Source organism: Chelonia mydas, chromosome 5 (assembly GCF_015237465.2).
Source record: "Chelonia mydas isolate rCheMyd1 chromosome 5, rCheMyd1.pri.v2, whole genome shotgun sequence".
Classification (NCBI taxonomy): domain Eukaryota; kingdom Metazoa; phylum Chordata; order Testudines; family Cheloniidae; genus Chelonia; species Chelonia mydas.
In genome coordinates this window covers 41,274,179-41,301,445 of record NC_051245.2, presented here as the reverse complement: position 1 = coordinate 41,301,445, position 27,267 = coordinate 41,274,179, and the positions used below count along the sequence as shown (strand labels likewise).

The 27,267-nt window shown below is 39.8% G+C and overlaps 1 protein-coding gene across 30 annotated transcripts in view; it reads right to left on the bottom strand.

Annotated features, from left to right (window-relative positions):
• Window positions 1-27,267, bottom strand: part of ERBIN (erbb2 interacting protein) — a 225,178-nt gene that overhangs the window by 112,085 nt on the left and 85,826 nt on the right. For all 30 annotated transcript variants that reach the window (XM_037902921.2, XM_037902915.2, XM_037902925.2 and 27 more), the window contains 2 exons: window positions 17,103-17,300; window positions 11,478-11,595 (listed from right to left, as the gene is read on the bottom strand). In XM_037902921.2, coding sequence (XP_037758849.1) covers window positions 11,478-11,595; window positions 17,103-17,291 — 307 coding nt within the window. In that variant the 5' untranslated portion in view covers window positions 17,292-17,300. The remainder of the gene's footprint in view (window positions 1-11,477; window positions 11,596-17,102; window positions 17,301-27,267) is intronic.

The window sequence follows — 27,267 nt, the reverse complement described above, 5'->3', positions numbered from 1 at the left end:
ACTGTGATTAATCACAGCTTTAATCGCACTGTTAAATAGAATACCAATTTAAATTTATTAAATACATTGGATGTTTTTCTACATTTTCAAATATATTGATTTCAATTAAAACATAGAATACGAAGTGTACAGTGCTCACATTTTTATTACAAATGTTTGCACTGTAAAAATGATAAAAGAAATAGTATTTTTCAATTCACCTCATACAAGTACCATAGTGCATTCTCTTTATCATGAAAGTGCAACTTACAAAGGTAGATTTTTTTTTGTTACATAATTGCACTCAAAAACAAAACAATGTAAAACTTTAGAGCCTACAAGTCTACTCAGTCCTACTTTTTGTTCAACCAATCGCTGAGAGAAAAAAGTTCGTTTACATTTACGAGAGATAATGCTGCCTGTTTCTTATTTACAATATCATCTAGCCAGCCCTCTGTGGAGAAAGAGGTGGTTAGGGACTATTTAGAAAAGCTGGACGTGCACAAGTCCATGGGGCCGGACGAGTTGCATCCGAGAGTGCTAAAGGAATTGGTGGCTGTGATTGCAGAGCCATTGGCCATTATCTTTGAAAACTCGTGGCGAACGGGGGAAGTCCCAGATGACTGGAAAAAGGCTAATGCAGTGCCAATCTTTAAAAAAGGGAAGGAGGATGATCCTGGGAACTACAGGCCAGTCAGCCTCACCTCAGTCCCCGGAAAAATCATGGAGCAGGTCCTCAAAGAATCAATCCTGAAGCACTTACATGAGAGGAAAGTGATCAGGAACAGTCAGCATGGATTCACCAAGGGAAGGTCATGCCTGACTAATCTAATCGCCTTCTATGATGAGATTACTGGTTCTGTGGATGAAGGGAAAGCAGTGGATGTATTTTTTCTTGACTTTAGCAAAGCTTTTGACACGGTCTCCCACAGTATTCTTGTCAGCAAGTTAAAGAAGTATGGGCTGCATGAATGCACTATAAGGTGGGTAGAAAGTTGGCTAGATTGTCGGGCTCAACGGGTAGTGATCAATGGCTCCATGTCTAGTTGGCAGCCGGTGTCAAGTGGAGTGCCCCAGGGGTCGGTCCTGGGGCCGGTTTTGTTCAATATCTTCATAAATGATCTGGAGGATGGTGTGGATTGCACCCTCAGCAAATTTGTGGATGATACTAAACTAGGAGGAGTGGTAGATACGCTGGAGGGCAGGGATAGGATACAGAGGGACCTAGACAAATTGGAGGATTGGGGCAAAAGAAACCTGATGAGGTTCAATAAGGATAAGTGCAGGGTCCTGCACTTAGGACGGAAGAACCCAATGCACAGCTACAGACTAGGGACCGAATGGCTAGGCAGCAGTTCCGCGGAAAAGGACCTAGGGGTGACAGTGGACGAGAAGCTGGATATGAGTCAGGAGTGTGCCCTTGTTGCCAAGACGGCCAATGGCATTTTGGGATGTATAAGTAGGGCCACTGCCAGCAGATCGAGGGACGTGATCGTTCCCCTCTATTCGACATTGGTGAGGCCTCATCTGGAGTACTGTGTCCAGTTTTGGGCCCCACACTACAAGAAGGATGTGGATAAATTGGAGAGAGTCCAGCTAAGGGCAACAAAAATGATTAGGGGTCTAGAGCACATGACTTATGAGGAGAGGCTGAGGGAGCTGGGATTGTTTAGTCTGCGGAAGAGAAGAATGAGGGGGGATTTGATAGCTGCTTTCAACTACCTGAAAGGGGGTTCCAAAGAGGATGGCTCTAGACTGTTCTCAATGGTAGCAGATGACAGAACGAGGAGTAATGGTCTCAAGTTGCAATGGGGGAGGTTTAGATTGGATATTAGGAAAAACTTTTCCACTAAGAGGGTGGTGAAACACTGGAATGCGTTACCTAGGGAGGTGGTAGAATCTCCTTCCTTAGAGGTTTTTAAGGTCAGGCTTGACAAAGCCCTGGCTGGGATGATTTAACTGGGAATTGGTCCTGCTTCAAGCAGGGGGTTGGACTAGATGACCTTCTGGGGTCCCTTCCAACCCTGATATTCTATGATTCTATGATCTGAACGTGAAAATAAGTGTTCGCATGGGACTTCTATAGCTGGCATTGCAAGTTATTTACTTGCCAGATATGCTAAACATTTGTATGCCCCTTCATGCTTCAGCAGCCATTCCAGAGGACATGCTTCCATGCTGATGGCACTCATTAAAAAAATGTGTTAATTAAATTTTTGACTGAGCTCCTTTGGGGAGAACTGTACGTTTCCTGCTCTGTTTTACCTGCATTCTGCCCTATATTTCATGTTATAGCAGTCTTGGATGATGACCCAGCATGTGTTCGTTTTAAGAACACTTTCACTACAGATTTGACAAAATACAAAGAAGTTACCAATGTGAAATTCTTAAAGATACAGCACTCGACTCAAAGTTTAAGAATCTGAAGTGCCTTCCAAAATCTGAGAGGGACGAAGTGTTGAGCATGCTTTCAGAAGTCTAAAAAGAGCAACACTCCGATGTGGAAACGACAGAATCCGAACCACCAAAAAAGAAAATCAACCTCCTGCAGTTGGCATCTGACTCAGATGATGAAAATGAACGTGTCGGTCCGTACTACCCTGGATCATTATTAAGCAGAACCGGTCATCAGCATGGACACGTCCTCTGGAATGGTGGTTGAAGCATGACACATCAGTATCTTGCGATGTTGGCTACAACAATGCCATGCAAACGCCTGTTTTGACTTTTAGGTGACACAGTAAACAAGAAGTGGGCAGCATTATCTCCCGCAAACGTGAATGCACTTGTTTGTCTGAGCGATTGGCTGAACAAGAAGTAGGACTGATTGGACTTGTAGGCTCTAAAGTTTTACATTGTTTGAATGCAGTTATTTTTGTACATAATTCTATATGTGTAAGTTCAACTTTCATTATGAAGAGATTGCACTACAGTACTTGTAATGAGGGAATTGAAAAATACTATTTCTTTTGTTTTTTACAGTGCAAATATTTGTAATAAAAAATATAAAGGGAGCACTGTACACTTGTATTCTGTGTTATTGAAATCAATATATTTGAAAACGTAGAAAACATCCAAAAAATTTAAATAAATGGTATTCTAATATAGTTTAACAGCACGATTAATCGCGATTAATTTTTTTTTTAATCATGCGATTAAATTTTTTAATCACTTGACAGCCCTACTTTTTAACTATAAGGATAGTTAAGCTCTGGAATAGGCTTTCAAGGGAGGTTGTGGAATCCCCATGACTGGAGGTTTCTAGGAACAGGCTGGAGAAACACATGTCAGGGATAGTTAAGGTATACTTGATCCTGACTCAGCACAGGGCTGAACTAGATGACCTCTTCGGGTCTCGAAGCACTACAATTCTATGTTTCTGTGATTGATTGCCACGTTACCTATATGCCAGCAATCTCTGAAAGGGACTGACCAGTTGAAATATTACATCTGAGGATCCATGGGTCTGGAACGCAGGTGTGCAAACTGCTGTGTCGACCCCACCACCCAACAGCTCTGGCAAAGAGGTAATGACAGTCTATGAGCCCTATGGGTTCGAGCATGACTGGATGTCCTGTCAGTGCCTACTGCATTTCCTGAGTAACCCAGGAACAGTATTTAAGGCCTAAGGAAAATGCCTAGAGGTTGTCCGTGCAACCAGGCTGATCCTCAGCTTACTGCTGCAACAGACTTTTCTGTGTGCTTCTGATACCTTGCCTTGCTCCTAGTTCCCGGCTCCAGCCTTGCTCCTGATACCTTGTCTCATTCCCGATCCTGGTTCTTGGTCCCCTGCTCTGCTCCTGTCATCTCTTGCCCTGCCTCTGTTCCATTCACTCGACCTCAGCTGATTGCCTTGGTTCTGACCCGGTGCAGCTCCCGACCCCGATTCCCAACTGATTCTATAGCATGATAATAGTATGGACTGCTGATTCTAGCTTTAACAAGGTTTAGTCCAGATGGTCATCAAGCCCCCTTCAAGCCAGGACATGGCTTCAATCCACATCTTGTAGCCAAGATCTTGACATTACAAGTTATATTAAAAATGACGCATTATGCGCTTGCAACACTAACAGACCCAAGGTTCAAGATTTTCTAGCTTCCAAAAAACTTGACAAAAGACCCACTATGACAGGATGAGAACTTGGGTGCACTTGAAGGACAGAAAAGTGTTAACAGAGCAAACATTTTTGTTCAGTTAAGCACTACATACAACATAGTTGTTCCAACAATTTCTACTTCCTTGTTTCTTCAGTACATTGCCTAGCAGTCCTGCTACTCAAAATTTCAAAAATCTACCTTTGATGAAATGACAGATTTCTGCTCAGCAAATCCAGCCACAGGTCGAGCATTACATGCCTGCAATAGTGTGCTGATACTTCAATGAACCATGTAAGGATATTAAACACCTGTCCAGTTCAATACTATTAGTAAACCAAATCATGGTCACCTTCTCTTAGATTGCAAAATTATCCACTAACAAGTATATTCTGAGAAGATGTTTAGCATGACAGATGAAATAAATAAGCCAATCTGATGTAAGCCTATGCAACACAAGAAAATAGAAGTTTTTGTAACAACCTTTAATTGTATTGCTTAAGATAGCTCTGTTGCCAAGAAGTGACTTTTTACCAAGCTAAAATAGTAAAGTTCCCCAATGTTGCTAGCAAGGCCCAGAATATTTTTTTAAATGCTGAATGAAAATATTCATGACTGGAAGTATGGGTGAAGATTAAGAACAACAACAACAACAACAGCCATTGATCCTGCATAAAGCATGTAGAAGCCTAAGGAGGAATGTAATCAGCTGCATCTCTTAACTGGCACCCCAAATTTAAGAGATGTGTTTTTCAGCACTTCTATGTCATCCCCTACTGATTCCATGTTTTTTGTATTATCAGGACACCTATACTTGCAGTTGGTGGTACTCTGTATGGTATCATAGAACTGTCAGTAAAACACTTTTCAGACGATTTAAAAGTCAGCTTGCTCACCCCTCAACTCTGAGTGGATCATGTTATTGGGGTATCAGGCCTATAATCCCCATTTGCTCTGAAGATTTCCAGTGAGTTGTCATGGGGTGGAGCGACCCAGAAGTTGCAACCTTAAAGATCCAAGTAAACAGGGAAGAAGGTGCATCTTATGTCCTGAAGCTAGCTGAAGGAAAGCGGAGACCAAGACTTCACAGGCCATGCTAGCTGGCCTAGCCAAAAGCCAAAGAAAGCCCACCGGCATGAGATACCAACCAGATGACATCACCTGATCCTTGAACTGCAGTCCTAGCCCTGAAGCTAAGACCATGCAAGCTGAAGAGACTTCTTCTTTAAGAAACACTTATTTTTTCCTTTAGTGGAGACATCCACAATATTATTTATTTTTCCTTTTTAAAGTGTGAATGAGTGTGTGAATATCAAAGAAATAGCATGTGTATATATAGATTAAATAAATCCTACTTCAAAGCACTTTGTGCTATCCTGGGCCATAAGAATGTTGCAGAAACTGTTGTATGCAATAGCTGCGCCGGTCCCAGGATATTGGAGAGACAAGTTAGTCCACTAAAAGATATTACTTCACACAGTCTGCCCATAAAGGGGCAGACAGAAGTGGTCAACCACTCTGTATCACAGTGAATGAATCAGATGGGGAAAGAGCCAATGGTGAAAGTCACCTGGTAATATGCAGCTTTGAAGGGAACTCAGCACTACTTCCAAGGGCAGGGAAGTAGATGGTGTCTCCTTAAGTTTCCAGTGATACCAGTTAATCAAGTCTTATGCTAACTTCATGATTTAAATCTCGATTGTGTTAATTTAATGCTTTGGACAGTTGCTGAGTCCATTCCATATGCTCATCAATTGGTTGATTTATTAACTCAATTTCAATTTCAGTTGTAGCTCCAATTCGCTAATTGTATTGCTAATTCTTAGATAAATAGAAAGATTTTTAGTATTTAGTTTTAGCGACAAGTTTAAGTGACTATGTTTGTTTCTACTAATTACACAATAAAACCAAAACAGCTGGTGTTTATTTCAAACACAACAACATGGGTCACAAAATCCTCACTGAATTTTAATGGACATTGAGAAATCATTTAGGAACTCCTTGGCTCTAATCCTAAATTAATACCTTTATCCCTAACACAAAAATAATACAAGAGACCAGGATCCAGATTCCTCCCTAAACATGAGCATATGATGTTTTTGAAAGTGAACTGAACAAAATTTAATTACTCAAGTGTATTCTGGATGGAGACACTGAGTCACTGTAATGAAACTGGCAATGACAAGATATGTTACCCATAAGGTCCTTACTCCCCCAGGAAGGCAGAGACTGAGGCAATGGCAGCTACAGCAGCAGCAGAGCATGGGGAGTGTCATGCCATCAGAGACTCAGGACATTCAGGTTGCTTTCAGAATCTCTGATGTCCACATGCAAAACTGAACTGAACCATATGTGAAAGTAGAAGGCAGTAAAAAGCATTTTTCTGGTGATTAGAGAGGGACATTTAAAGAAAGAGTGAGACTTAAGGCATTAGAAGAAACTAAAAAGTAGCAGTAACGTAATAGGAAGGGTTAAGAACAAAAGTAAAATATATGTGGGATTTGCAGAGCGGAAGGAGGACATGCTGGATTAGCACTGGTAGAGATAGTTGGGTGAGGCCCCTGGAGAGAGAAGTGGGCCGGGCAGTCCTGGGAGGGATGGGGGAAGAGAGAAAATAATGGCTTGGGGAAATCCAATATATGTAACTATGACAATATTTTGCTTATATGTTGTTTGTATGTTACTGTTAGTCTAGGCTCTTTAACTGCAGGGTCTGTGTTTTGTTTATCCCAGTAAGCATCGGGGCTTTATTGGGCTAGGTGCTGTACAAACATTCAACCATTATAAAATATAAATTAAAAATATAGCACCAATAACTGTGTGTTAGTTTAATTGCTCATGCCTCTTCTATTTGATGAGAGTGGTGCCTCACCTAATTTTTCATTGTGCCTTGACAGTTAGGGGTTTGCATTCGCCCATTCTCTGTAACTTCAATTACACTCTGTCTCAAGAAAACATTTTACCAAAATGTTGAAAACATTAAATACAGATGGATCAATTAAAATAATCTGTGACAAAATTAATCACTGCCTGCTTCTCAGTGGGTGGAAGAATTACAGATACAAGTAAAATGAGATCCCAATTCACCAAGCCATTTAAGCACACACCTAAGTGCTTTGCTGAATCTTGGCCTACATTAGGGTAGCATCGTGTCTCAGAATTGCCATGGCAGGCACAGGGAAGAAAATAATACCACTGTTGCCAGACACACGCACATTAGGAGGATGGCCTGCAATATGAGCCTGAATACATACTTTACTGCATTTTATCTGTGAAATAATATTTTCGCTACATATATGGAGAAAAGGAGTTCATACACATTTTGTATATTTGTAAGATACTTTTTAAAGTTCACAAAATCTGTCTCCACTGGATTCACCCATTCCCATTTGAACTTACCCTGAGTTGGCAAAACCAATAAGACTGCCTCCCAGAATGTATATGATGTTAATGATCCACCAAACACTATCCTGGTGATGGTTTACTGGAGGACACCAAGATTCCCCCTCACACCACCACCCCTACCTAAATTTTACAAAGCTTTTTAGGCACTATTTGAGAGTTCTGAAATATCTTTTTCCTTACCAATTTGTTTTGTCTTAATTGTACATATATACTGGTTTGTCCTGTCAGGATTGTTGATGAATGTTGGACTGCTGTCTTATTCCAAGTAAATCAAATTTTGGGCCTCCTAGCCTTAGGGTACATTTAAAATAAAATTTTACATCAATCCCCAATTTAAATTAGAAAATAGGAAACCTTGATTTAAATCATTGACCGTAATCATATTTTTTGGTTGTACAAGATTCAGTCTCATTGGTTGGTATAACCATTGAAACGTTTATTATTTACAACTAAATGTAGCCAATTGCCAGGAATAAGCTTTGAGGATACAAGGGGGAGACAACAGAACTTCCCCTGTTGCAGTAACTGCAGCTAGGGAAAATGAGAGTGATGGGGGGGGGGGGGGAGGGGCAGAGAGAGAGAGAGAGAGAGAGAGAGATAATCTCCCCCTTTCTTTACATAGCAAATTGAAAAGCCTGGGACAGCTTCAAATTTATCACATGCTCTGGAGGGAACTCTAGTATCCCTTATCTCACCAGCCAGGATGAAAGGGAAGAGACAGACTCCTTTTCTGGCTTTTACCAAGCTTCCCAGAAAGAGTCTATCTGAGGATAAAATGTAGCATGTAAAATTTCAGGAAGATTGGTGGGGATTTTTTGGTTGGGGATGGAAGAGTTCAAATTGTGGTGAGTGATTGAAAATTAGGTTTTATGATAGGAAGCTAACTTCAATCTTAACTATGAAGTAGCTACTACTGCTCCCATAACATTTGAAATACAAAAAACAAAGTTATTTCACAGTTTGAGATACCAAATTATACAGCTACTGCCTCCTTAAAATACTTTATGCCTCAGTAACAAACGTTCTTTGAGTAGATCTTTGTACGCTTAGTTAAAGGTTGCATTATTTTGGAAGGACAACTCTCTACAGCTGGTAACTGATCAGTTTCCCCTTGTCTGTGAGCTGAGGAATTTGCTAGCCCTAGAACTAAAACAAAGAAAACCTTCTGATTCATTTAAATATAATTTAATAACTGCTATACTGGAAACAGTTATTTCTTTCAGCAGTTCAGGCTCGACAGAAGAACACTTCTTTTAACTTATAATTCTTGCCATAGTGGAAGTATTTAAGGATGGTCTTATTTAGTTAACACTATTAATTCACTTGTACCAGGAACAGAATAATAATAAATAATAATAATAATCATCATCAAATTACTATATTTCAATAACAATGCAGTGTTCATTAGAAAATACAATAAAATAGCTCAAATATAAAGCTGGTCACAAAGGACAATGAGGGGGAAACCAATATTTCCACAACAAGATGATTATTCTTTTTTTTTTTTTTTTTTTTTTTTTAAATTTAAAGCAGAACCCTTTGTAACTCTGTGGAGTCATAGTTGGATGAATGGACATGTCGTCCAAATAAAGCAATACATTTGACACAACTAGATTATGGAATTGCGCAGAAATAATTAGCTTAAATATACAGAATACTCATTAACATGACTAATCTGACACTTGGATCTCTCCTTTCTTTAGAACTCTGGACTTCATTAGAGACATTCAGGAAAGAGATATGTACAAAACAGACATCTACAATTTCCATAGCAGGCTTCATTATGCATAACATCAATTTTATCCTCCTATTTGGCTATATTTGCATATTGTAATAAACATTCTATATCCTTTAGTTTTACCCCTCTGAATGCCAAACTTCAGATTAAATTACATGCGCAGAACCTACAATATGGATTCAAGATTGTCTGGAAATTGTGCTCCTTAATAGCAGAAACTGGAGACGATAGCAGAAATACACTACTAAACAATACTAGGAGGCCTCCAGGTTGAAAAATCTTGTAGAGAACAGCTATTTTCCAATAATATCTCTTGGATAACAAGTGATTTTCTTCATTCCCTGGAAAGGCAACAAAACTTTGCTCGGGCTTTGAATGTTTTTAATAGTTTTCAAACAAAACCATTAATCAAAGCTGAGAAAAACTTCACTGTGATTGTGGTAAATCCAACCTCCTGTTATAATGAATTATTTTTTTAAATTGCTATGCATTGTATGAGAATGTTAATTAAGGCAAAGTATGTTAATCTGCAATTGGTCTCCCATCATTAAAGTGAATTAATGAGGTGATACTGTGCTGTATTCTGCAGCAACTTAGTTTCTGATCAGGCACACCATTTTTTCCTATAAACAAGAAAAACAAGTCTGCTAACAACATGCAGGGCCAGATTAACTCTCCTGTGGGCCCGGGGCTATAAGATTTTATGGGGCCCCTATATACAAGTCTTTTTCCTAATTTAAAACAAAACCACCACAGTTATGGCATCGAGGCTATTAACACTATACTAAACTTGCCTTTTAATTAACATAAAGCCATTCTGTGGTTACATTTCAGTCTTAAAACATGCAGAATATAGTTAATTCAAAATAGCCTACTTCTTACCTTAGAACAGCTGTTATATTAGTTTCTTTCTGGGAGGGAGTTTGGGTGCAGGAGGGGGCTCCAGGCTGGGCAGAGTGTTGGGGTGCAGGAGAGGGTGAGGGGTGCAGGCTCTGGGATGGAGTTTGGGTGCAGGAGGGGATTCGGACCGGGGGCAGGGGGATGGGGTGCAGGAGGGAGTGCGAGGTGCAGGCTCCGGCCAGGAGGTGCTTACCACAGGCAGCTCCCGCCAGACGGCGCAGCAGGGCTTAGGCAGGCAGGCTGCCTACCTACCTACCTGCCATAGCCCCACGTCACTCTCAGAAGCGGCCAACTGCTGGCACATCTCTGTGCGCTCCTGTGGGGAGGGGACAGCGTGTCTCTGTGCTACCCACGCCTGCAACCATAGCTCCCATTGGCCGGTTCCCAGCCAATGGGAACTGTGGGGACGGTGCTGGGGCAGTGCGCGTAGCAGCCTCCTCTGCCAGGGGCCGCAGAGACGTGCCAGCAGTCAACCACTTCCAGGAGAGCGCGGGGCCACGGCATGCAGGCAGCCTGCCTGAGCCCTGCTGCGCCGGGGCCCGCCTTAGCCTAGGGCCCTAGGCTGCAGCCTCTAAAGCCCCTGCGTTAATCCGGCCCTGACAATATGAAATGTTTGAATTTGCTCCTGTTAGCCCACAACTACCAATTTGATAAACAAAAAAAACAAAAAACAAAAAAACCAAAACCTTAAAATAAATATTTTAAAAACCAAAAATTCAATCAAGAACATTCAAATTTCTGACTTTCCTATTACACTAAGAATTAGCTGCGTTCAGCAGTTAATTTTATTAGTATTAAGCAAAATAAACCATTTATATTTGGATTCAGCAAATGGAATCCACTGCTGAAACAATATACAGTAAACCAATAATGATAATTATTACGAGCGCCTGGTTATTCTCTGCCTGTTATCAGTCACAAAACTTGGATCTCAATATTTCAGACTTCAGACTGCTACTTAACAGCCCCGATCCTATAAACAATTATGCATATGCTTTGCAACTAGGCCACTTAAAATAAATGGGCCAACTCAAGGTAATGCAGTTCAGGTATGGGTATGTTTAAGTTTGCAGGATCGGTGTCTATTTCATTCCCCTATCAATTTTTTTTTTGTACTGAACTTCAAACTAAACAGTTTTTCATTTTTGATACCTCTGAAAACAACAAATGTCACACAGACATTACAATCAACATGTTTTTCCATACAGTAAATTTGACGGTCACTTAGGTTGTTGATTTATATTTAATATTAAGACAAGTGTTTTCTGAAAGTAATAATAGTTGCCTCTGGGATTCTGTATATTCATACTGTTTTGCCCTTTCACTCCTCTAAAACGTAACAACAAATAAAATAACTTACCATTCTTGCTGACATCCAGTTCCCTGAGATTAATGAGATTTGCAATGGATGCTGGCAATGTTGTTAGATCATTGTCTGGCAAACTCAGCTTGTGCAGGGATTGACAGTTAAAAAGTTGCTATTGAAACAAAGAAAAAAGTGACTGAGCATCTTTCCATTTTCTTTATATGTCTTTTGTTTTTAATTCTTTTTAACTTCTGACCGTCTCACTAGAAAATCAGGATATTTGTGAAACACTGAATTACAAAATGTGCATCAGTGAAAAGCTGTAACCATCCAGAGCCAGCAAAGTGTGGCAAACACTTATATTAGATGCTCTCTACAAACGACTTCCAATGCTTCAGAAATCATTAACTAGAGCTAATATGTAGTAATGAGGAATACTAACATTCACTTTTCAGAGTCAAAATGCCTGACAATTCTCAAATCTATAAATAAAAAAGCAGAAGCAACTGTAGGAGAGAGAGAGAGAGGGCGCGCGCGTCCCTGGAGCACTGGCTCTGGTGCAAAATTTGAGGCCTGCATCAGAGGCTGTAAAGCAGTCAGGCCATGTATTAAAGTAAATGCTTACAAGTTCACTGTTTGTTACATACACTTGGCCAAGTTGTTGCTAGTGTACTAGGCATTAAATATTTACATAAATATATTTTAGAAGGCTAGTACAAATATACCCCAATCTAGTACAAAATAAGATGAATAAATAGAAATGTTTTGTCCAAGATACCAGAAACAAGTGGTACCTAAGTTGTTTATCTCAGTCTATAAATGTCAGTGTATCTCACCTGAACCCTTTGTGTTGCTGAGGGGATAGCAAAAATTCCTGATAACTGAGCTGCTCCTTGCCATAGTGCACTCATGTGTTAATGAATATGGCAAGTTGTGCAGCTTGTTAGAACTGTGCCTTAAGGGCAATAAATCTGGCCAAGCACCTTTGTCACCAAACTGTGCTTGTGGTCTCTCTCTATGAGTAACATCAAGGCCTGCAAAATTAGCAGGCTGCACTCTCTACTAGTGCTGATAAGACCAGAGTTCCAAAAATAAAAGCACTAAACAGCAACAACATTCCCCTCTTCTACAGCAATTACACGTGCTTCCACAAATAAATACAACTGAAGTCTGCATTTAAAACCATCCATTTTGGAACACAAGCTTTAACACCCACACAGGTGGGTGTTAATTTTTTACAAAGGGATGAAGTTCATCTAAATTGAATATATTTAAAATAAATCTAGATTATGCAGCCTCCTTATTTTCCCCTCCCTTAAAAGGCAATACTAAAGAAGTTTAACAGTGTGTGTGTGTGTGTGTGTGTGTGTGTGTGTGTGTGTGTGTGTGTGTGTGTCGGGGGGGGGGGGTGGGAATGACTAACATTTTGAAGTTATTAAGACGAGCAGGATAGTCTGTCTGTGCATATATATATATGCATGGGTTAATTTAAGAGAATAGACAGCCAATGGCATCTGTAAATATTAACAACAATATTAACAAAAATTATTTGTATTGGAGTAGTGACTAGAGCCAGAGCCCCATTTTGCTAGGCACTGTACAAAACATATAATGAAAAGATGGCCCCTACCCCAAAGTGCTTACAATCGAACTATAAAAGACAAGAGACAGCTGGTGAATAGAAAGAGATAAAGTTGAGGGGGAAAGCACAAGGAAACAAAGGAATGATGCTGACCAGCATGTTAAGCGGTGGTCACAGCACTCTGGCTGCCTAAACACTGTCAAGGCTTTTGTACATATCACAGCAGAGTTTTAAGGAAGGATTTGAAGGACTACCAAGTGTTTTCGTACGTATTTATGGGGAGTTCTTCCCACATGGGAGAAAGCATGACAATGCCTATTGGAAAACTTTACAAATGGACAGCCAAGACAATCTGAGGATCAGAGGCAAGGGTCAATGTTTCGATAGCAAATAGGAGAGGATAGGTAGGCCAGAGATAATCCATTGTCCATGGACAGTAATTCCTCCAAAGATTAATATTGTCACCTGTCATTAAATAGTGCATAACACTGGTGTTGAAGATTTGGTTCCTGATAATCTTGAGTAAGTCACAACTCATTATCATGATCTCTTTTGCAACATTTCCCCCGACTTATGTTCAAACAGAATTCTGAGGAAGAACTGGCCAAACAGTGAGAATGTGGTTGGAATAGATAAGATTTACTTTAACTTTTTAGTGACTGCCCCAACAACTGCCATGAATATGAGTGAGAAGTCACTGGATTGCATTGCTCACATAATAAACAATTATTTCAACCATAAACCATGGAACAAGTCCCAGGAATTTGATATTCACATAACACCCAAACCATAAGTTTGGACGATGAATTATTCAAGAGAATAACTCTAGCCTGTGTAGTGACACAGTACCTTTTCTTCAGAAATATGGACCTGTTACAAATCAACTAGCTTGCACCATCAGTGCTTTCATTAGTTGGATTTCCTTGGGTAATGTACTGGATAGGTGCTTTGGTTGGCATACATCTTTTGGAGCCATTCCTTTTTCTTACTATTTCCAGCAAGACAATGTGCTCAAAACCGTATCCCTGCATGCAAACAGCTATATAGATTTTTTAAATCATACTAAATTTATCTAATTATTCATGTGAAAAGAATGAAAAACATATGGCACAGGCAGTGGGGAAGAGGTTTACAAAAGTGAAAAGTTTTAAAATTTTGTTTTTTCATCTTCTGTATTCTCATACAGTGGTCCATCACTGGGAGTGTGGAGCCAATTAGAGTTGGCTGGTGTAAAAACTACATGGCTAACTGTCCTTTAAGTTGCAAGGAAAATAGGAAGCTAGAAGCCAACTACAAGGTATGCTTGTGCAGGAATGATTGATCCTTTCTTCTAACAGATTTACCTCCAGGAAGCTGTACTAGTAATTGAGGTGTTTTGCAGCTTTAGGAAGCTTCAGTGTTTAGTGTTAGCTGGAAGACTCCATTTTGAATCAAGTGGATATGGCTCATTGGTCAAAACCTACTGGGGAAGGAGCTACGGTAGATAAAACCTACTCTAGTCCTAAAAATTTAGGATAGATTTTTAAACTTGGGAGCTTAAGTCCCACTTTCACGTAATTTAAGCACTTAGGAGCATAAGTGACTTTCAAATTTTACACATCAATCTAGCTTTGGGAGGTTATCTTAGGCAGATGTCTGTTACAGCCTTGAAAGATTGAGTAAGCTTGATGTAGGCAGAAGCCTACTTAGCTTGAAAAATTGGTTCTAACTCTGGGGGTTCTCTCTTTAGCTGGAAGACTTGCAATGCAGCTACCAAGAAATTTTTCTAACTTAAGTTATGTCAGTTCCTTGGGGACATATTTTTATTTATATATTTATTTTTAATCCTCCTAAGTCTCCTTCTACCTTTCCCTTTCTCAATATTTGAATCTATGATTCACAGTTCACATTAGTGAGACAGATACTGGAATACTGTATACAATTCTGGTATCCACATATTGGAAAAACTCAGAGGGTGCTGAGAAGAGCCATAAAAATTATTTGAGAGCTGAAGAAAATGCCTTATAGTGAGAGCGTCAAGAGCTTAATTTGTTTACCTTATAAAAAAAGATTGAAAGGAAACTTGATTACAATGTATCTTCACAGGGACAAAATACCAGGTACTAAAGAGCTCTTCAATTTAGCAGACAAAGACTTATCAAGAACCAATGTCTGAAAGCTGAACCCAGACATACTTAAACTGGAAATAAGGCACACATTTTTAAACCACTGGAGCAAACTACCAAGGGAAGTGGTAGATTTTCCATCTCTTAAGTCTTCAAAAATAAAGACTTTTTGAAAGATATGCATTAGTCAAGAACAAAGTTATTGGCTGTAATACAGGGGGTACCTGAGTGAATTTAACTGCCTGTGATATACTGGTCCCTTTTGAATCTATAAATGTATTCAATAGATCACTATGTCACATTGTCTTCCCCCATATTTAATAATGGGCTCTTCAATCTAGCAGAGAAAGGTATAACACCATCCAACGGCTGGAAGTTGAAGCTAGACAAATTTAGATTAGAAATGGGGCATGCATTTTTAAACAGTGAGAGTAAATAACCATTGGAACAATTTCATAGATTCATAGATTCATAGATATTTAGGTCAGAAGGGACCATTATGATCATCTAGTCTGACCTCCTGCACAACGCAGGCCACAGAATTTCACCCACCACTCCCACAAAAAAACCTCACACCTATATCTGTGCTATTGAAGTCCTCAAATTGTAGTTTAAAGACCTCAAGGAGCAGAGAATCCTCCAGCAAGTGATCCATGCCCCATGCTACAGAGGAAGGCGAAAAACCTCCAGGGCCTTCCAATCTGCCCAGGAGGAAAATTCCTTCCCGACCCCAAATATGGCGATCAGCTAAACCCTGAGCATATGGGCAAGATTCATCAGCCAGATACTACAGAAAATTCTTTCCCGGGTAACTTGGATCTTACCCCATCTAAAACCCATCACAGGCCATTGGGCCTATTTACCATGAATATTTAATTACCAAAGCCATGTTATCCCATCATACCATCTCCTCCATAAACTTATCGAGTTTAATCTTAAAACAAGATAGATCTTTTGCCCCCACTACTTCCCTCGGAAGGCTATTCCAAAACTTCACTCCTCTGATGGTTAGAAACCTTCGTCTAATTTCTAATCTAAATTTCCTAGTGGCCAGTTTATATCCATTTACCAAGGGTTATGTAGATTCTCCATTACTAACAATTTTTTAAAAAATCAAGATTGGATGTTTTTCTAAAAGATATGCTCTAGAAATTATTTTGGAGACATTCTATAGCCTGTGATATACAGGAAATCGGACGACATCATCATAAAACGGTCACTTCTGGCCTTTTTAAGACCTGTAGAACATCAAGTTGCTATTAACATCTATTCCTACTTAAAAGGTAGAGAATTCTCAGTTTGGACAGTTGACAAACAATATCTTGACTTAGGCCTTGTCTACACTACAGGGGAAATTCGATCTAAGCTACGCAATTTGACTTACGTGAATAGCGTAACTCAAATTGGCATAGCTTAGATCTACTTACGCACGCAGGAGTCGACAGGAGAGCTTCACTAGACCCGCTAAATCGACCGCCAATGCATCAATTGCTGCTCGTCAATCCCACAGTAAGGGCAGACAAGCTCTTAGTAGTAGTATTAGTAGTAGTGTTGGCTTAACTCCTCCCACTGACGTCCAGTGGGCTTAATTAACTGTAAGCTACTACCCTATTTGGGGTAAACAAGAAACTGAATAACGTCCTCATTGGTTTCAGTTGCTTGGACTTCCAATGGTTACAAAAGCTATAAATGTGAAAAATAGTCAACTTTTAAAGAGCCTAGCAAAGTAATATTCAACAATGATTCAGGCAGAATAATGATCAAATTTTCCATATACTGGTGATGAAGATGAAAAGAAGCAAAAACAACAAAGTCTTCAGTTACATATTAAGAAGTTTAAACTTGTGAGTTGAAAATGGAAGTTGGTCACCTATGAGGGCCCTCAATGACAACAGACTTTTAGAATTATTACTCCACTGCTGTATAATATAGATGTAGTAAAGTAACAGGGTTAAATACACCTCACAAAAAACCAAACCCCAAACACCATACCTTTGGAAGCTCCTCAATCTGATTTGCATCTAAATAGAGTTCTTCCAAGGTCTTTTCAAAGGTAAATATCTCTTTCGGCACTTGTTCCAGGCTGCAGTGAGAATAATCAAGTGCAGTGACAGTTTCTTCTTCTCCACGCAGACAGCGGCATGGCACCAACCGCACAAACAAGTTCCGCTTTGTTGTCATTTTCAGGCACTGTAAACAAAAATGAGGTTTCTGAAATATCTTTAGACTTTGAGAAACTAATATATTATTTTTTACCTCAACAGCTTATTAGACGCAAAGTTTAGAATTTTTACATTTTAAGGACTGCAGAGCACCTGCAACTTCCATTGAAGAAAAGGATACTGTGGCTGTTTGGCAGTGGTGAAAATCAAGCTATAAATTTTTACTTTTTCTTTAAAAGAGAAAAAGAGTATCAAACTGAAACCTCCGCTTCTTACAGCAAAGTTTCACTTTCTCAGGAGCATTATGCTTTAGTTCCTAGAAAATTAAGCAGACATTTCTTTTAAGAGGTGCTTTTATATTTCATATTAGGAAAACCTTTCTAACTATAAGGATGGTTAAGTATTGGATTGGGCTTCCAAAGGAGGTTGTGGAATCTCCATCACTGGAGGTTTTAAAGAACAGGTTAGACAAATATCTGTTGGGATGACAAAATGACCTTGAGGTCCCTTCCAGCCATACATTTCTCTGATTCTGCACCCTCATTCAAAAAGTAGGACATAGATAACGAACCAGTATGGTTTCTGTAAATTGATCCAACTATGAACGTGACTGCCACTAAAAATTGCCCTATAAAGAAACACTTTTAAAAAGGTGCTCAGACACAGGAATTCTATTCATTTTCTGCAATTTCACCCACAGTCTGGAAAGCTTCAAAATACAGATTTTTAAGAAAAAAGCCATTAAACATTGGTTTTACTTCTTAAAAAGTAAATGAATAGGCAATAGGAAAAAGATTTTGATGGAAAACAATGAACACAACTTTTTTTTTTTGGCAGTGCAAAAGGTAACTGCAATCTATGTTCCACCTTTGAATTTATGCAGTTACAAATTTGATTCTGTGAATATCTAGTCTGCTACATATTCCAAATTATACTTCGCTCATCTGGAACTCATTTTGTGGGGGTGCCTTACATTCCAAATTTTATTTAACTCATGCATGAGTGTTAGTACTATTATAGTGCCTGAATTTCCATCTATCATGAAAGGGTGGAAAAGCAGCCTTTTGTAGATGGCAGGCTGTCAGAGTTCCTTACTGAATAATTAATATTACAACAAAACTCCAGCAGTATTAAAATAGGGCTTGGTATAGTCATCTTTTTTGTCATTTAAATCAAAATAAAAAGATAATCTCTTTGCCTAATCAGTGTACAGGGACTTGAATACAGGAAAGTAAAAATCCATTTATTCATGTCTGAATATTGGTGATATCATAGCAGAATTTTCAGATGCCTTCTTGATCTATTGTTAACTTCAAGCACACAGCCATCTATCCATTTCCTTGCCCTGTACTACAATGACCACCACCTTTCCTTCCCTAACTTTCTTGAAGTTATTTCCATCTATATGCCTCATGTGACTAAAGTACATAAATTTGCACCTGCTGATTTCTAATATTATAAATAAATAATATTGCCAACTAATATTTTGGGGGAAGGAGGGAGGCTTAGAACCAGGAGATTCGCAAGAACCTTTGCTGCCACCATCACATCTCAAAAGCTTAATTTTTCATCTTGTCAGCAGCATTTATTTTCCACAATTCACATCCACAAGTCACTATGGAAAAAATTAAGCTTTTCACCAGGCGAACCTTTGCACGTTTTGAGATGGCGTGGTTTTTCCAAACTTTTGTAAGCAACCTATTCCTAGTCTTCTTCTAATTTCTTTGGAACAGCCTCGTTGGTCGGATATGTAGGACCCCATCTACTACCTACTTCGGCAACATGAGGTCTGCTTCCATTTTTGTTAATCCTGTCAATATCCATGCATTTTGATTTATGCCATATTCAGTCCATATTCCTTACTAATTGTTTTTAATAGACTCCAACATTTGTTGCATTGCATCAGTCATTGTAGCAAAGAGCTACAGCATATCTGAGGGCAGTTAAGAGGCATCTACCAATAAAAACCCCAGATCCTTCCATTTTGTCACAGCCCTCCACAGCTTGTCTCATACCCTGCCCACACCTTCAAAAGGCTTCGGGACAGAGTACACCCTTGTCTCACACCCTGTCCAGTGAAAAACCACTCATTGCCACCTGTTCCTGTTCACACAGTGCTGTGTCTGATCATGGTAGAGACTTAAAATTAATTCAATGAAATGCTTTGGAATCCCCATGTCTGCAAGTGTTCTCTGAAGATGGCTATATCGGATGGTATCTAACGCTTTTGCACAGTCAATGAAATAAGCAGAAATCAAGTCAGTGTTACGAAATCCTGTCTCTCCCTTCCCACATCCCCCAGCACAGGGAGCATCTCAGACATAGAATGGACTAGGCAGAGCATAACGGGTTCCAGACATACACAACTGCCAAATGGTCCCTTAAACAGCTAGTGCAACTTAGAACTCCACTTATTTTAAGATACTTGGGTTATTCTCAGAAACTATAGTGATGGGACAATTTTAGCAGACAGATTAGTAAATAAAATACTAACATCAAAATACATTTAAAAATATTGATAACATGAACAAAATCAATAAAGTAATTGTTGTTAGATGTTGATAGATGTTTGGCTGCATGTGTTTCCTCTGTGTGCCACCCCAGCCCTGCACAGACAGCTGGCACAGCAGACCTCGAGTAAACTGCCCAAAGACCACAAGATTTGTCAAGGGATGAATGCACCCGGCCAAGTTTGTTGTTGATAAAGCACAGTACTGGTCTCCTGCAGACTCTACCGGACCATTAATACATGTATGCCTATAACAATGGACCAGCTCAGTGAACAGCGGGACTTTCCATTTTTCCCTAGGCCAGGATTCAGTTCCATTGCCCAATACAACTAGAATCACGCAAGCGAGCTATTCCCGCCTCATGTCCCAAACCCCAGAAGGCCACACTGATCATGACTCCCAAGCAAAAGTGAGAATGTAGTGCTTACAACTTTTGGGGAGCAAGGGGAGTGAGTTCAGCATTTTAAGATTCGATTTCCATCGTGAATACACGGACAATGGTTCCTGTGTGTGTTGTATCTACAGCCGTTGCCACTGTGGCCTTCAGGGTCTATCCCTCCACACTTGCAGAACGCCTGACCAAATAAGAAGGAGAAAGAAGAGGACTCGGGATAACAAGTCAGGAGATCCTACAAGCCAGTGGTGCACAAGAAAATGAGCAGAGGGCCTGAAGGATCATCCTTGCAGACAGCATGGGCAAGGATAGAGCAGAGAGGATAAAGGCACAAGAAAAGGAGAGAGACATGCAGTAAGAGATGCTTGCACATCTCAGAGAGCAAACAGAGATGCTGGATTCTCTGGTGGACCTGCAGGTTCAACAATCCTGTGCTTGCCTCCCTCTGCAGCCCATAGAGAACTCTATATTGGTACCACCCTAAAACATTCCACGTGGCATCAGGGATCAGTGCACTCCACCTTACTATAAGTAGTAAGGAGTCCTTACTACTCCACCCAGGGGGACATTAAAGAAAACAACAGCTTCACATACACTGACCTGTGAAAGACATGATTGGCGTATTTATACCTGAAATGGAAATGACTGTTCTTTCCCTTTCATAAGTTGTTCCCTTAATCTATTAAGTTTTATTAAGTTCTAAGTGTTTTATTTAATTCACTGGTTCATGTTACAAAATAAAATTCTATTTTTTGAAATATAATGTATCTTTATTAGTTCACAACATATGCTGGCTGGCAATAAGCAGGTCTGACAGCAATTTCCTCTTACTGCACTGTGTCACAGAACCTATAACATCATCATTCACAAACAATATTAATAGGCGCACTGACAATGCTATATTCCTACATATACAGCAATCACTAGAAGTCTCATTCTGGACCACAAAAGAGAAAGCCCAGGTAGAGCACACTACAGCAACACAAATCACTCTGGCTCACTATTAAAATGGTCTTTCAAAACCTCCCTGAACTGTATAGCTCCAAGCCAAACTCTTCTTATAGCCCTGGTACCTGGCTGTTCAAATTCAGCAGACAGCCACTCCACGCCGGCAGAATTTTTTCCCCCTTTGCTTCACAGATATTATGCAGGACAGAGCAGACAGCTATAACCGTTGGGATTTTTTTTCCCCTGAAGTCTAATCTTGTGAGTAAACAATGCCAGGGACCCTTCAAACGACCAAAAGCACATTCAATTGTCATTCTGCATCTGTTCAGCCTGTAGCTGAATTGCCCCTTGGTGCTGTCAAGGTGAATGGTGTATGGCTTCATGAGCCAGGGGTAGGCTGGGTCTCCCAGGACCATTACTGGCATTTCAACATCCTCAATGGTAATCCTCCTGCCAGGAAATAAAGTCCCTGCTTACAGCTTTCTGAACAGTCCTGTGTTCTTAAAGATTCACGGGTCACGCACCTGCCTGGACCAGTCCACAGTGATGTCAGTAAAGCATGCCCAGCAATCCACCAGCACTTGCACTACCATAGAAAAATTAGCCCTTTATGTTGATATACTCTGTGGCAAGGTGGTCTGATGCTAAAATAGAGCTGTTGAGCCATTTATTTCCCTAATGCAGATCAGAAACCCCATTGTTGCAAAACCATCCACAGTGTCCTGCACCTGGCCCTGAGTCACAGTCCTGCATAGTAGGATGTGATTAATTGCCCTGCACATTTGCCCCTAAGGTGGACTTCCTGATTCCAAAATGATTCCTGACCGACTGGTAGCAATCTGGCATTGCAAGTTTCCACACTGCAATTGCCAATCACTTCATGGTCAGTGCATCTCTAATTTTGGTGTCTCTACCCTGGAGAGCTTCGGCAAGTTCTGCACACAGATCCACGAATGTGGCCTTCTGCATCCAAAAATTCTGCAGCCCCTGCTCATCATCTAAAACCTTCATAACAATGCAATCCCACCAGTCAGTGCTTGTTTCTCGGGCCCAGAACTGGCACTCCACCACCTTCAGCTGCTCTATGAACGCCACCAATAATCTTGAATCGTTTCTTTCAATCTAGCCTCCAAGGTATCGTCTTGTTCCCTTTGGCTCTTCTTACAGCTCCGCAAACACAGCAGGATCAGGCACCCGAGGCTTACAATGCTCATGACAATAGTGCAGGGCTGTGCAGGCTCCACGCTTCCGTCAGAGATGGAAGACAGCAAGGAAGGACTCATGAGTTTGTGGGTTTTTGTAAAGAAGGCATGCAATATTATGGTCTGCAGATGAAATTATGGGCAAGAGAACACTATATTATGGGAAGTTGACTGCATGTGCCCAGTCACCCCTGTACAACTCATTTCAGCCTTATCAGGCATTGCAAGAACTTCCCAAAAGACCCTGCACTGGAAGGTGGCGATTTGCATAGTGGATACTACCCATGGGGCACTGCATTCTGCATCAATAAAAATGCTCCTGGTGAGGATGTGCACTGCCAATAAAAGGACCCAAATGCCATGCACACAAACGATTTAATAACTCCAGTGGCTGTATGCCAGCGTAACTTAGGTCAACATAATTTTGTAGTGTAGACATGGCCTCATCTTTCTTTCTTGAGTGATAACTAATTTAGTTCCTATCATTTTGTATATATAAGTGGGATTATGTTTTCCGATGTGCATTACTTTGCATTTATCAATGTTAAATTTTAAACGGGTAGTGATCAATGGCTCCATGTCTAGTTGGCAGCCGGTGTCAAGTGGAGTGCCCCAAAGGTCGGTCCTGGGGCCGGTTTTGTTCAATATCTTCATAAATGATCTGGAGGATGGTGTGGATTGCACCCTCAGCAAATTTGTGGATGATACTAAACTAGGAGGAGTGGTAGATACGCTGGAGGGCGGGGATAGGATACAGAGGGACCTAGACAAATTGGAGGATTGGGCCAAAAGAAACCGGATGAGGTTCAATAAGGATAAGTGCAGGGTCCTGCACTTAGGACGGAAGAACCCAATGCACAGCTACAGACTAGGGACCGAATGGCTAGGCAGCAGTTCTGCGGAAAAGGACCTAGGGGTTACAGTGGACGAGAAGCTGGATATGAGTCAGCAGTGGGCCCTTGTTGCCAAGAAGGCCAATGGCATTTTGGGATGTATAAGTAGGGCCACTGCCAGCAGATCGAGGGACGTGATCGTTCCCCTCTATTCGACATTGGTGAGGCCTCATCTGGAGTACTGTGTCCAGTTTTGGGCCCCACACTACAAGAAGGATGTGGATAAATTGGAGAGAGTCCAGCGAAGGGCAACAAAAATGATTAGGGGTCTGGAACACATGACTTATGAGGAGAGGCTGAGGGAACTGGGATTGTTTAGTCTGCAGAAGAGAAGAATGAGGGGGGATTTGATAGCTGCTTTCAACTACCTGAGAGGTGGTTCCAGAGAGGATGGTTCTAGACTATTCTCAGTGGTAGAAGAGGACAGAACAAGGAGTAATGGTCTCAAGTTGCAGTGGGGGAGGTTTAGGTTGGATATTAGGAAAAAACTTTTTCACTAGGAGGGTGGTGAAACACTGGAATGCGTTACCTAGGGAGGTGGTAGAATCTCCTTCCTTGGAAGTTTTTAAGGTCAGGCTTGACAAAGCCCTGGCTGGGATGATTTAATTGGGGATTGGTCCTGCTTTGAGCAGGGGGTTGGACTAGATGACCTCCTGAGGTCCCTTCCAACCCTGATATTCTATGATTCTATGAATTTCATCTGCCATTTTGCTGCCTGGTCACTCAGTTTAGTGAGATTCTTTTGTAATTCTTTGCAGTCAGCTTTGGACTTAACTATCTTGATTAATTAATAATTAAATTAATTAATTTAACTGTTTACCCCTTTTTCCAGATCATTTATGAATATATGTTGAATAGCACTGGTCCCAATAAATATCCTTGGTGGACTCTGATATTTGCCTCTTCCCATTGTGAAAACTGACCATTTATTCCTACCTTTATTTCCATCTTTTAACCAGTTACTGATCCGTGACAGGACCTTACTTCTTATCTCAGGACTGCCTACTTTGCTTAAGAGCCTTTGGTCAAGGACCTAGTCAAAGGGTATCTCAAAGTCCAAGAACACTAGTTCACCCTTGTCCACATACTTGTTGACATCCTCAAAGAATTCTAATACATTGGTGAGGCATGATTTCTCTTTACAAAAGCCATGTAGACTTTTCCCCAACATATCATGTTCATCCATGTGTCTGATAATTCTGTTCTTTACTAATAGTTTCAACCAATCTGCCTGGTAGTGAAGTTAATCCTACCAGCCTGTAACTGCTAGGATTGCCTCTGGAGCCTTTTTTAAAGATCAGTGTTGCATTATCTACCCTCCAGTCATCTGATACAGAAGCTGATTTAAGGTTACATACCACAGTTATCAGAGTAGCAGCCATGTTAGTCTGTATCCGCAAAAAAAAAAAAAAAGAAGGAGTATTTGTGGCACCTTAGAGACTAACACATTTATTTGAGCATAAGCTTTCGTGAGCTATAGCTCACTTCATCGGATCCATGATGAAGTGAGCTGTAGCTCACGAAAGCTTATGCTCAAATAAATTTGTCTCTAAGGTACCACAAGTACTCCTTTTCTTCATACCAAAGTTAGTAGTTCTGCAATTTAATTTGAGTTAGAACTCAACCTTCAGAACTCTTGGGTGACTGCATATGGTCCTGGTGACTTATTACTGTTTAAATTGTTTCACAACTTCCTCTATTGACACCTCAATCTGGAACAATTCTCTTATTGCTGTTTTTTATTTGGTCTTTTAATTTGAGTCTCTATGGTGTTTTTAAATAGTCTCCATGAAGTGTTCAGGCATTTCACCCTTGTGGCTTATTTTAATTTCTGTTTAACTAGCTTCTCCATCTTTATGTAATTCCCCCTTTTTGAAGTTAAATGGTACTGTGGTGGGTTTCTTTGGTATGCCCCCCGACACAAAAAGATTTTACATGTAATTACATTACATTATAGTCATTATTACTGAGCTACTAATATAGCGATTTAGCTATATTCACCTTTTGGACCAAGTCCTATTTTCCACGTACAACTAAAACAGGAATTGCCTCTTCCCTTGTAGGTTCCAGGACTAGCTGCTCCAAGCAGCAGTCATTTATGTTGTCAAAAATTTTCTCTGCATCCCTTTCTGAGGTGACATACAGATAGTTGAAATACTACCTTACTTTTGGGTTATCTATTTTTGAAAACTCTCTAATTTTCCTGAACATTTCATAATCACTCTCATCCTCCTGTCAGGTGGTCGGTAGTATATTCCTACTGCTATACTCTTATTGTTCAAGCATGGAATTTCTATCCATAGAGATTATATGGTACAGTTTGATTCATTTAAGATTTTTTACTTTATTTGACTCTATGCTTTCTTTCACACATAGTGCCACTCCTGCACCCAGCATGACTGACTCTGTCATTCCTATATATTTTATACTATAGTATTACCGTGTCCCATTGATTATCCTCATTCCAACAAGTTTTCGTGATGATTATATCAGTATCCTCACTTAATGCCAGGCACTCTAGTTCACCCATCTTACTAGTTAGACTTTAGCATTTGTATATAATCACTAGTACATTTGATCAATATGTAAATGCCAACAGAGGCCCACAGGTCTGACATCTAACAGGATGAAAATCCGAAACTGAAGGAGGAGGTCATCTTCTGTCTTCTGTCTAGATGCCAAATTGTACATGCATCACATGACACAGCACTATGACACTAGCATGAGGCAATTTTTTTTTATTCACTAAATTGTTCGCTGAACTATTTTTTGTTTCATGATGAAAATTCTAAATAGCTTCATTCTGATAATTTAACATTACAAAATTAACATTAAAGACTAAAGATTCAACAGTCTTTCAGTTTTAAGATTTGTGAGTTTTTAGTCAAATCTTACACGTATATCTTGTCTTCTTTATCAAGTTAGAAATAAAATATTAAGAGGGATGGTGTGTTACGCTTTCTTGCTTTAACACAAATGCATTTCACTAAAAATATAACCATACCAAGCCATAAATTTGTTGTAATGATTATTCCCTGTTTTGATAACTAGTTCAACAAATCAACAGCTTTTATTTATGATAATGTGTTCGTAAAAACCACACACAAACCAACCCCACCTCAAGCATCTTAGCAGGGACTTCTGAAATTTACCAAAATAAGTATTAGGAAGGCTCTCTGGAACAATTATTTTTCTATTAGTTTTCATGATAATTAAGAAATACTTCAACTAGGAAATGAGTACACTTCATCTATTAATTAGGCCAAAATTACAAGTAAAATACCATTAGTTCTTCATTGTAAAATCAAATAACCATTTCCTGTTAATATGAGATGAAAAGCAGATACTTTTTTTAGCAAACAACCTTATATTAAAACTAGGACTTTTTAAAAGCCACAATACGGTTTCCATGCAATCTCTACCTGCTGCATTATTGGGTTATATTTCGAGACAAAAACATTAACAGAGTAAAGGTTGAGAGCACAAATCTGACAGTAATTTAAGTTAAAATATATTATAGGGTTGTTGTAATTATCCAAAAACAAGTATGTTATAAACTCATCAAATTCAGAGTTAAGGTAAAAACTTAAAAGAAATCCAAATTTGTTCAAGTATAGAAATGTACAGATAAGGTACCCAAACAACCTTAAGTCTGACCTATAGTGAGACCATACAATAACCATAAGATTGTGATTAAGGCATTTTAGTGTTTGTGGCCCCAAATTAGTTCAGTTTAATTTGACGGTCATTAGCTTTGTTTCTTCCACACTCTCCTCAAATTGCCATTACATAATCATTAGGCTACTGAAACAACCTTAACTGGTGGATGGGTGGTTATCATCTCACACTGTTTGTTTTTTTTTCCTAGAAAGGGCCATGGAAACTAGCTTCCACCTGGACAACCATCAAATTGTCAGTCCAAAACAGTGTGTAATATCTCATCTGAAGAATGGTCTCTCTCTACTGAGTACTCTGATGAAGTAATAATGTTTTTAATGTTTGACTTTAATCCACAGTATCTGGCTGAGTAGGAGGAGTGTTACTAAGC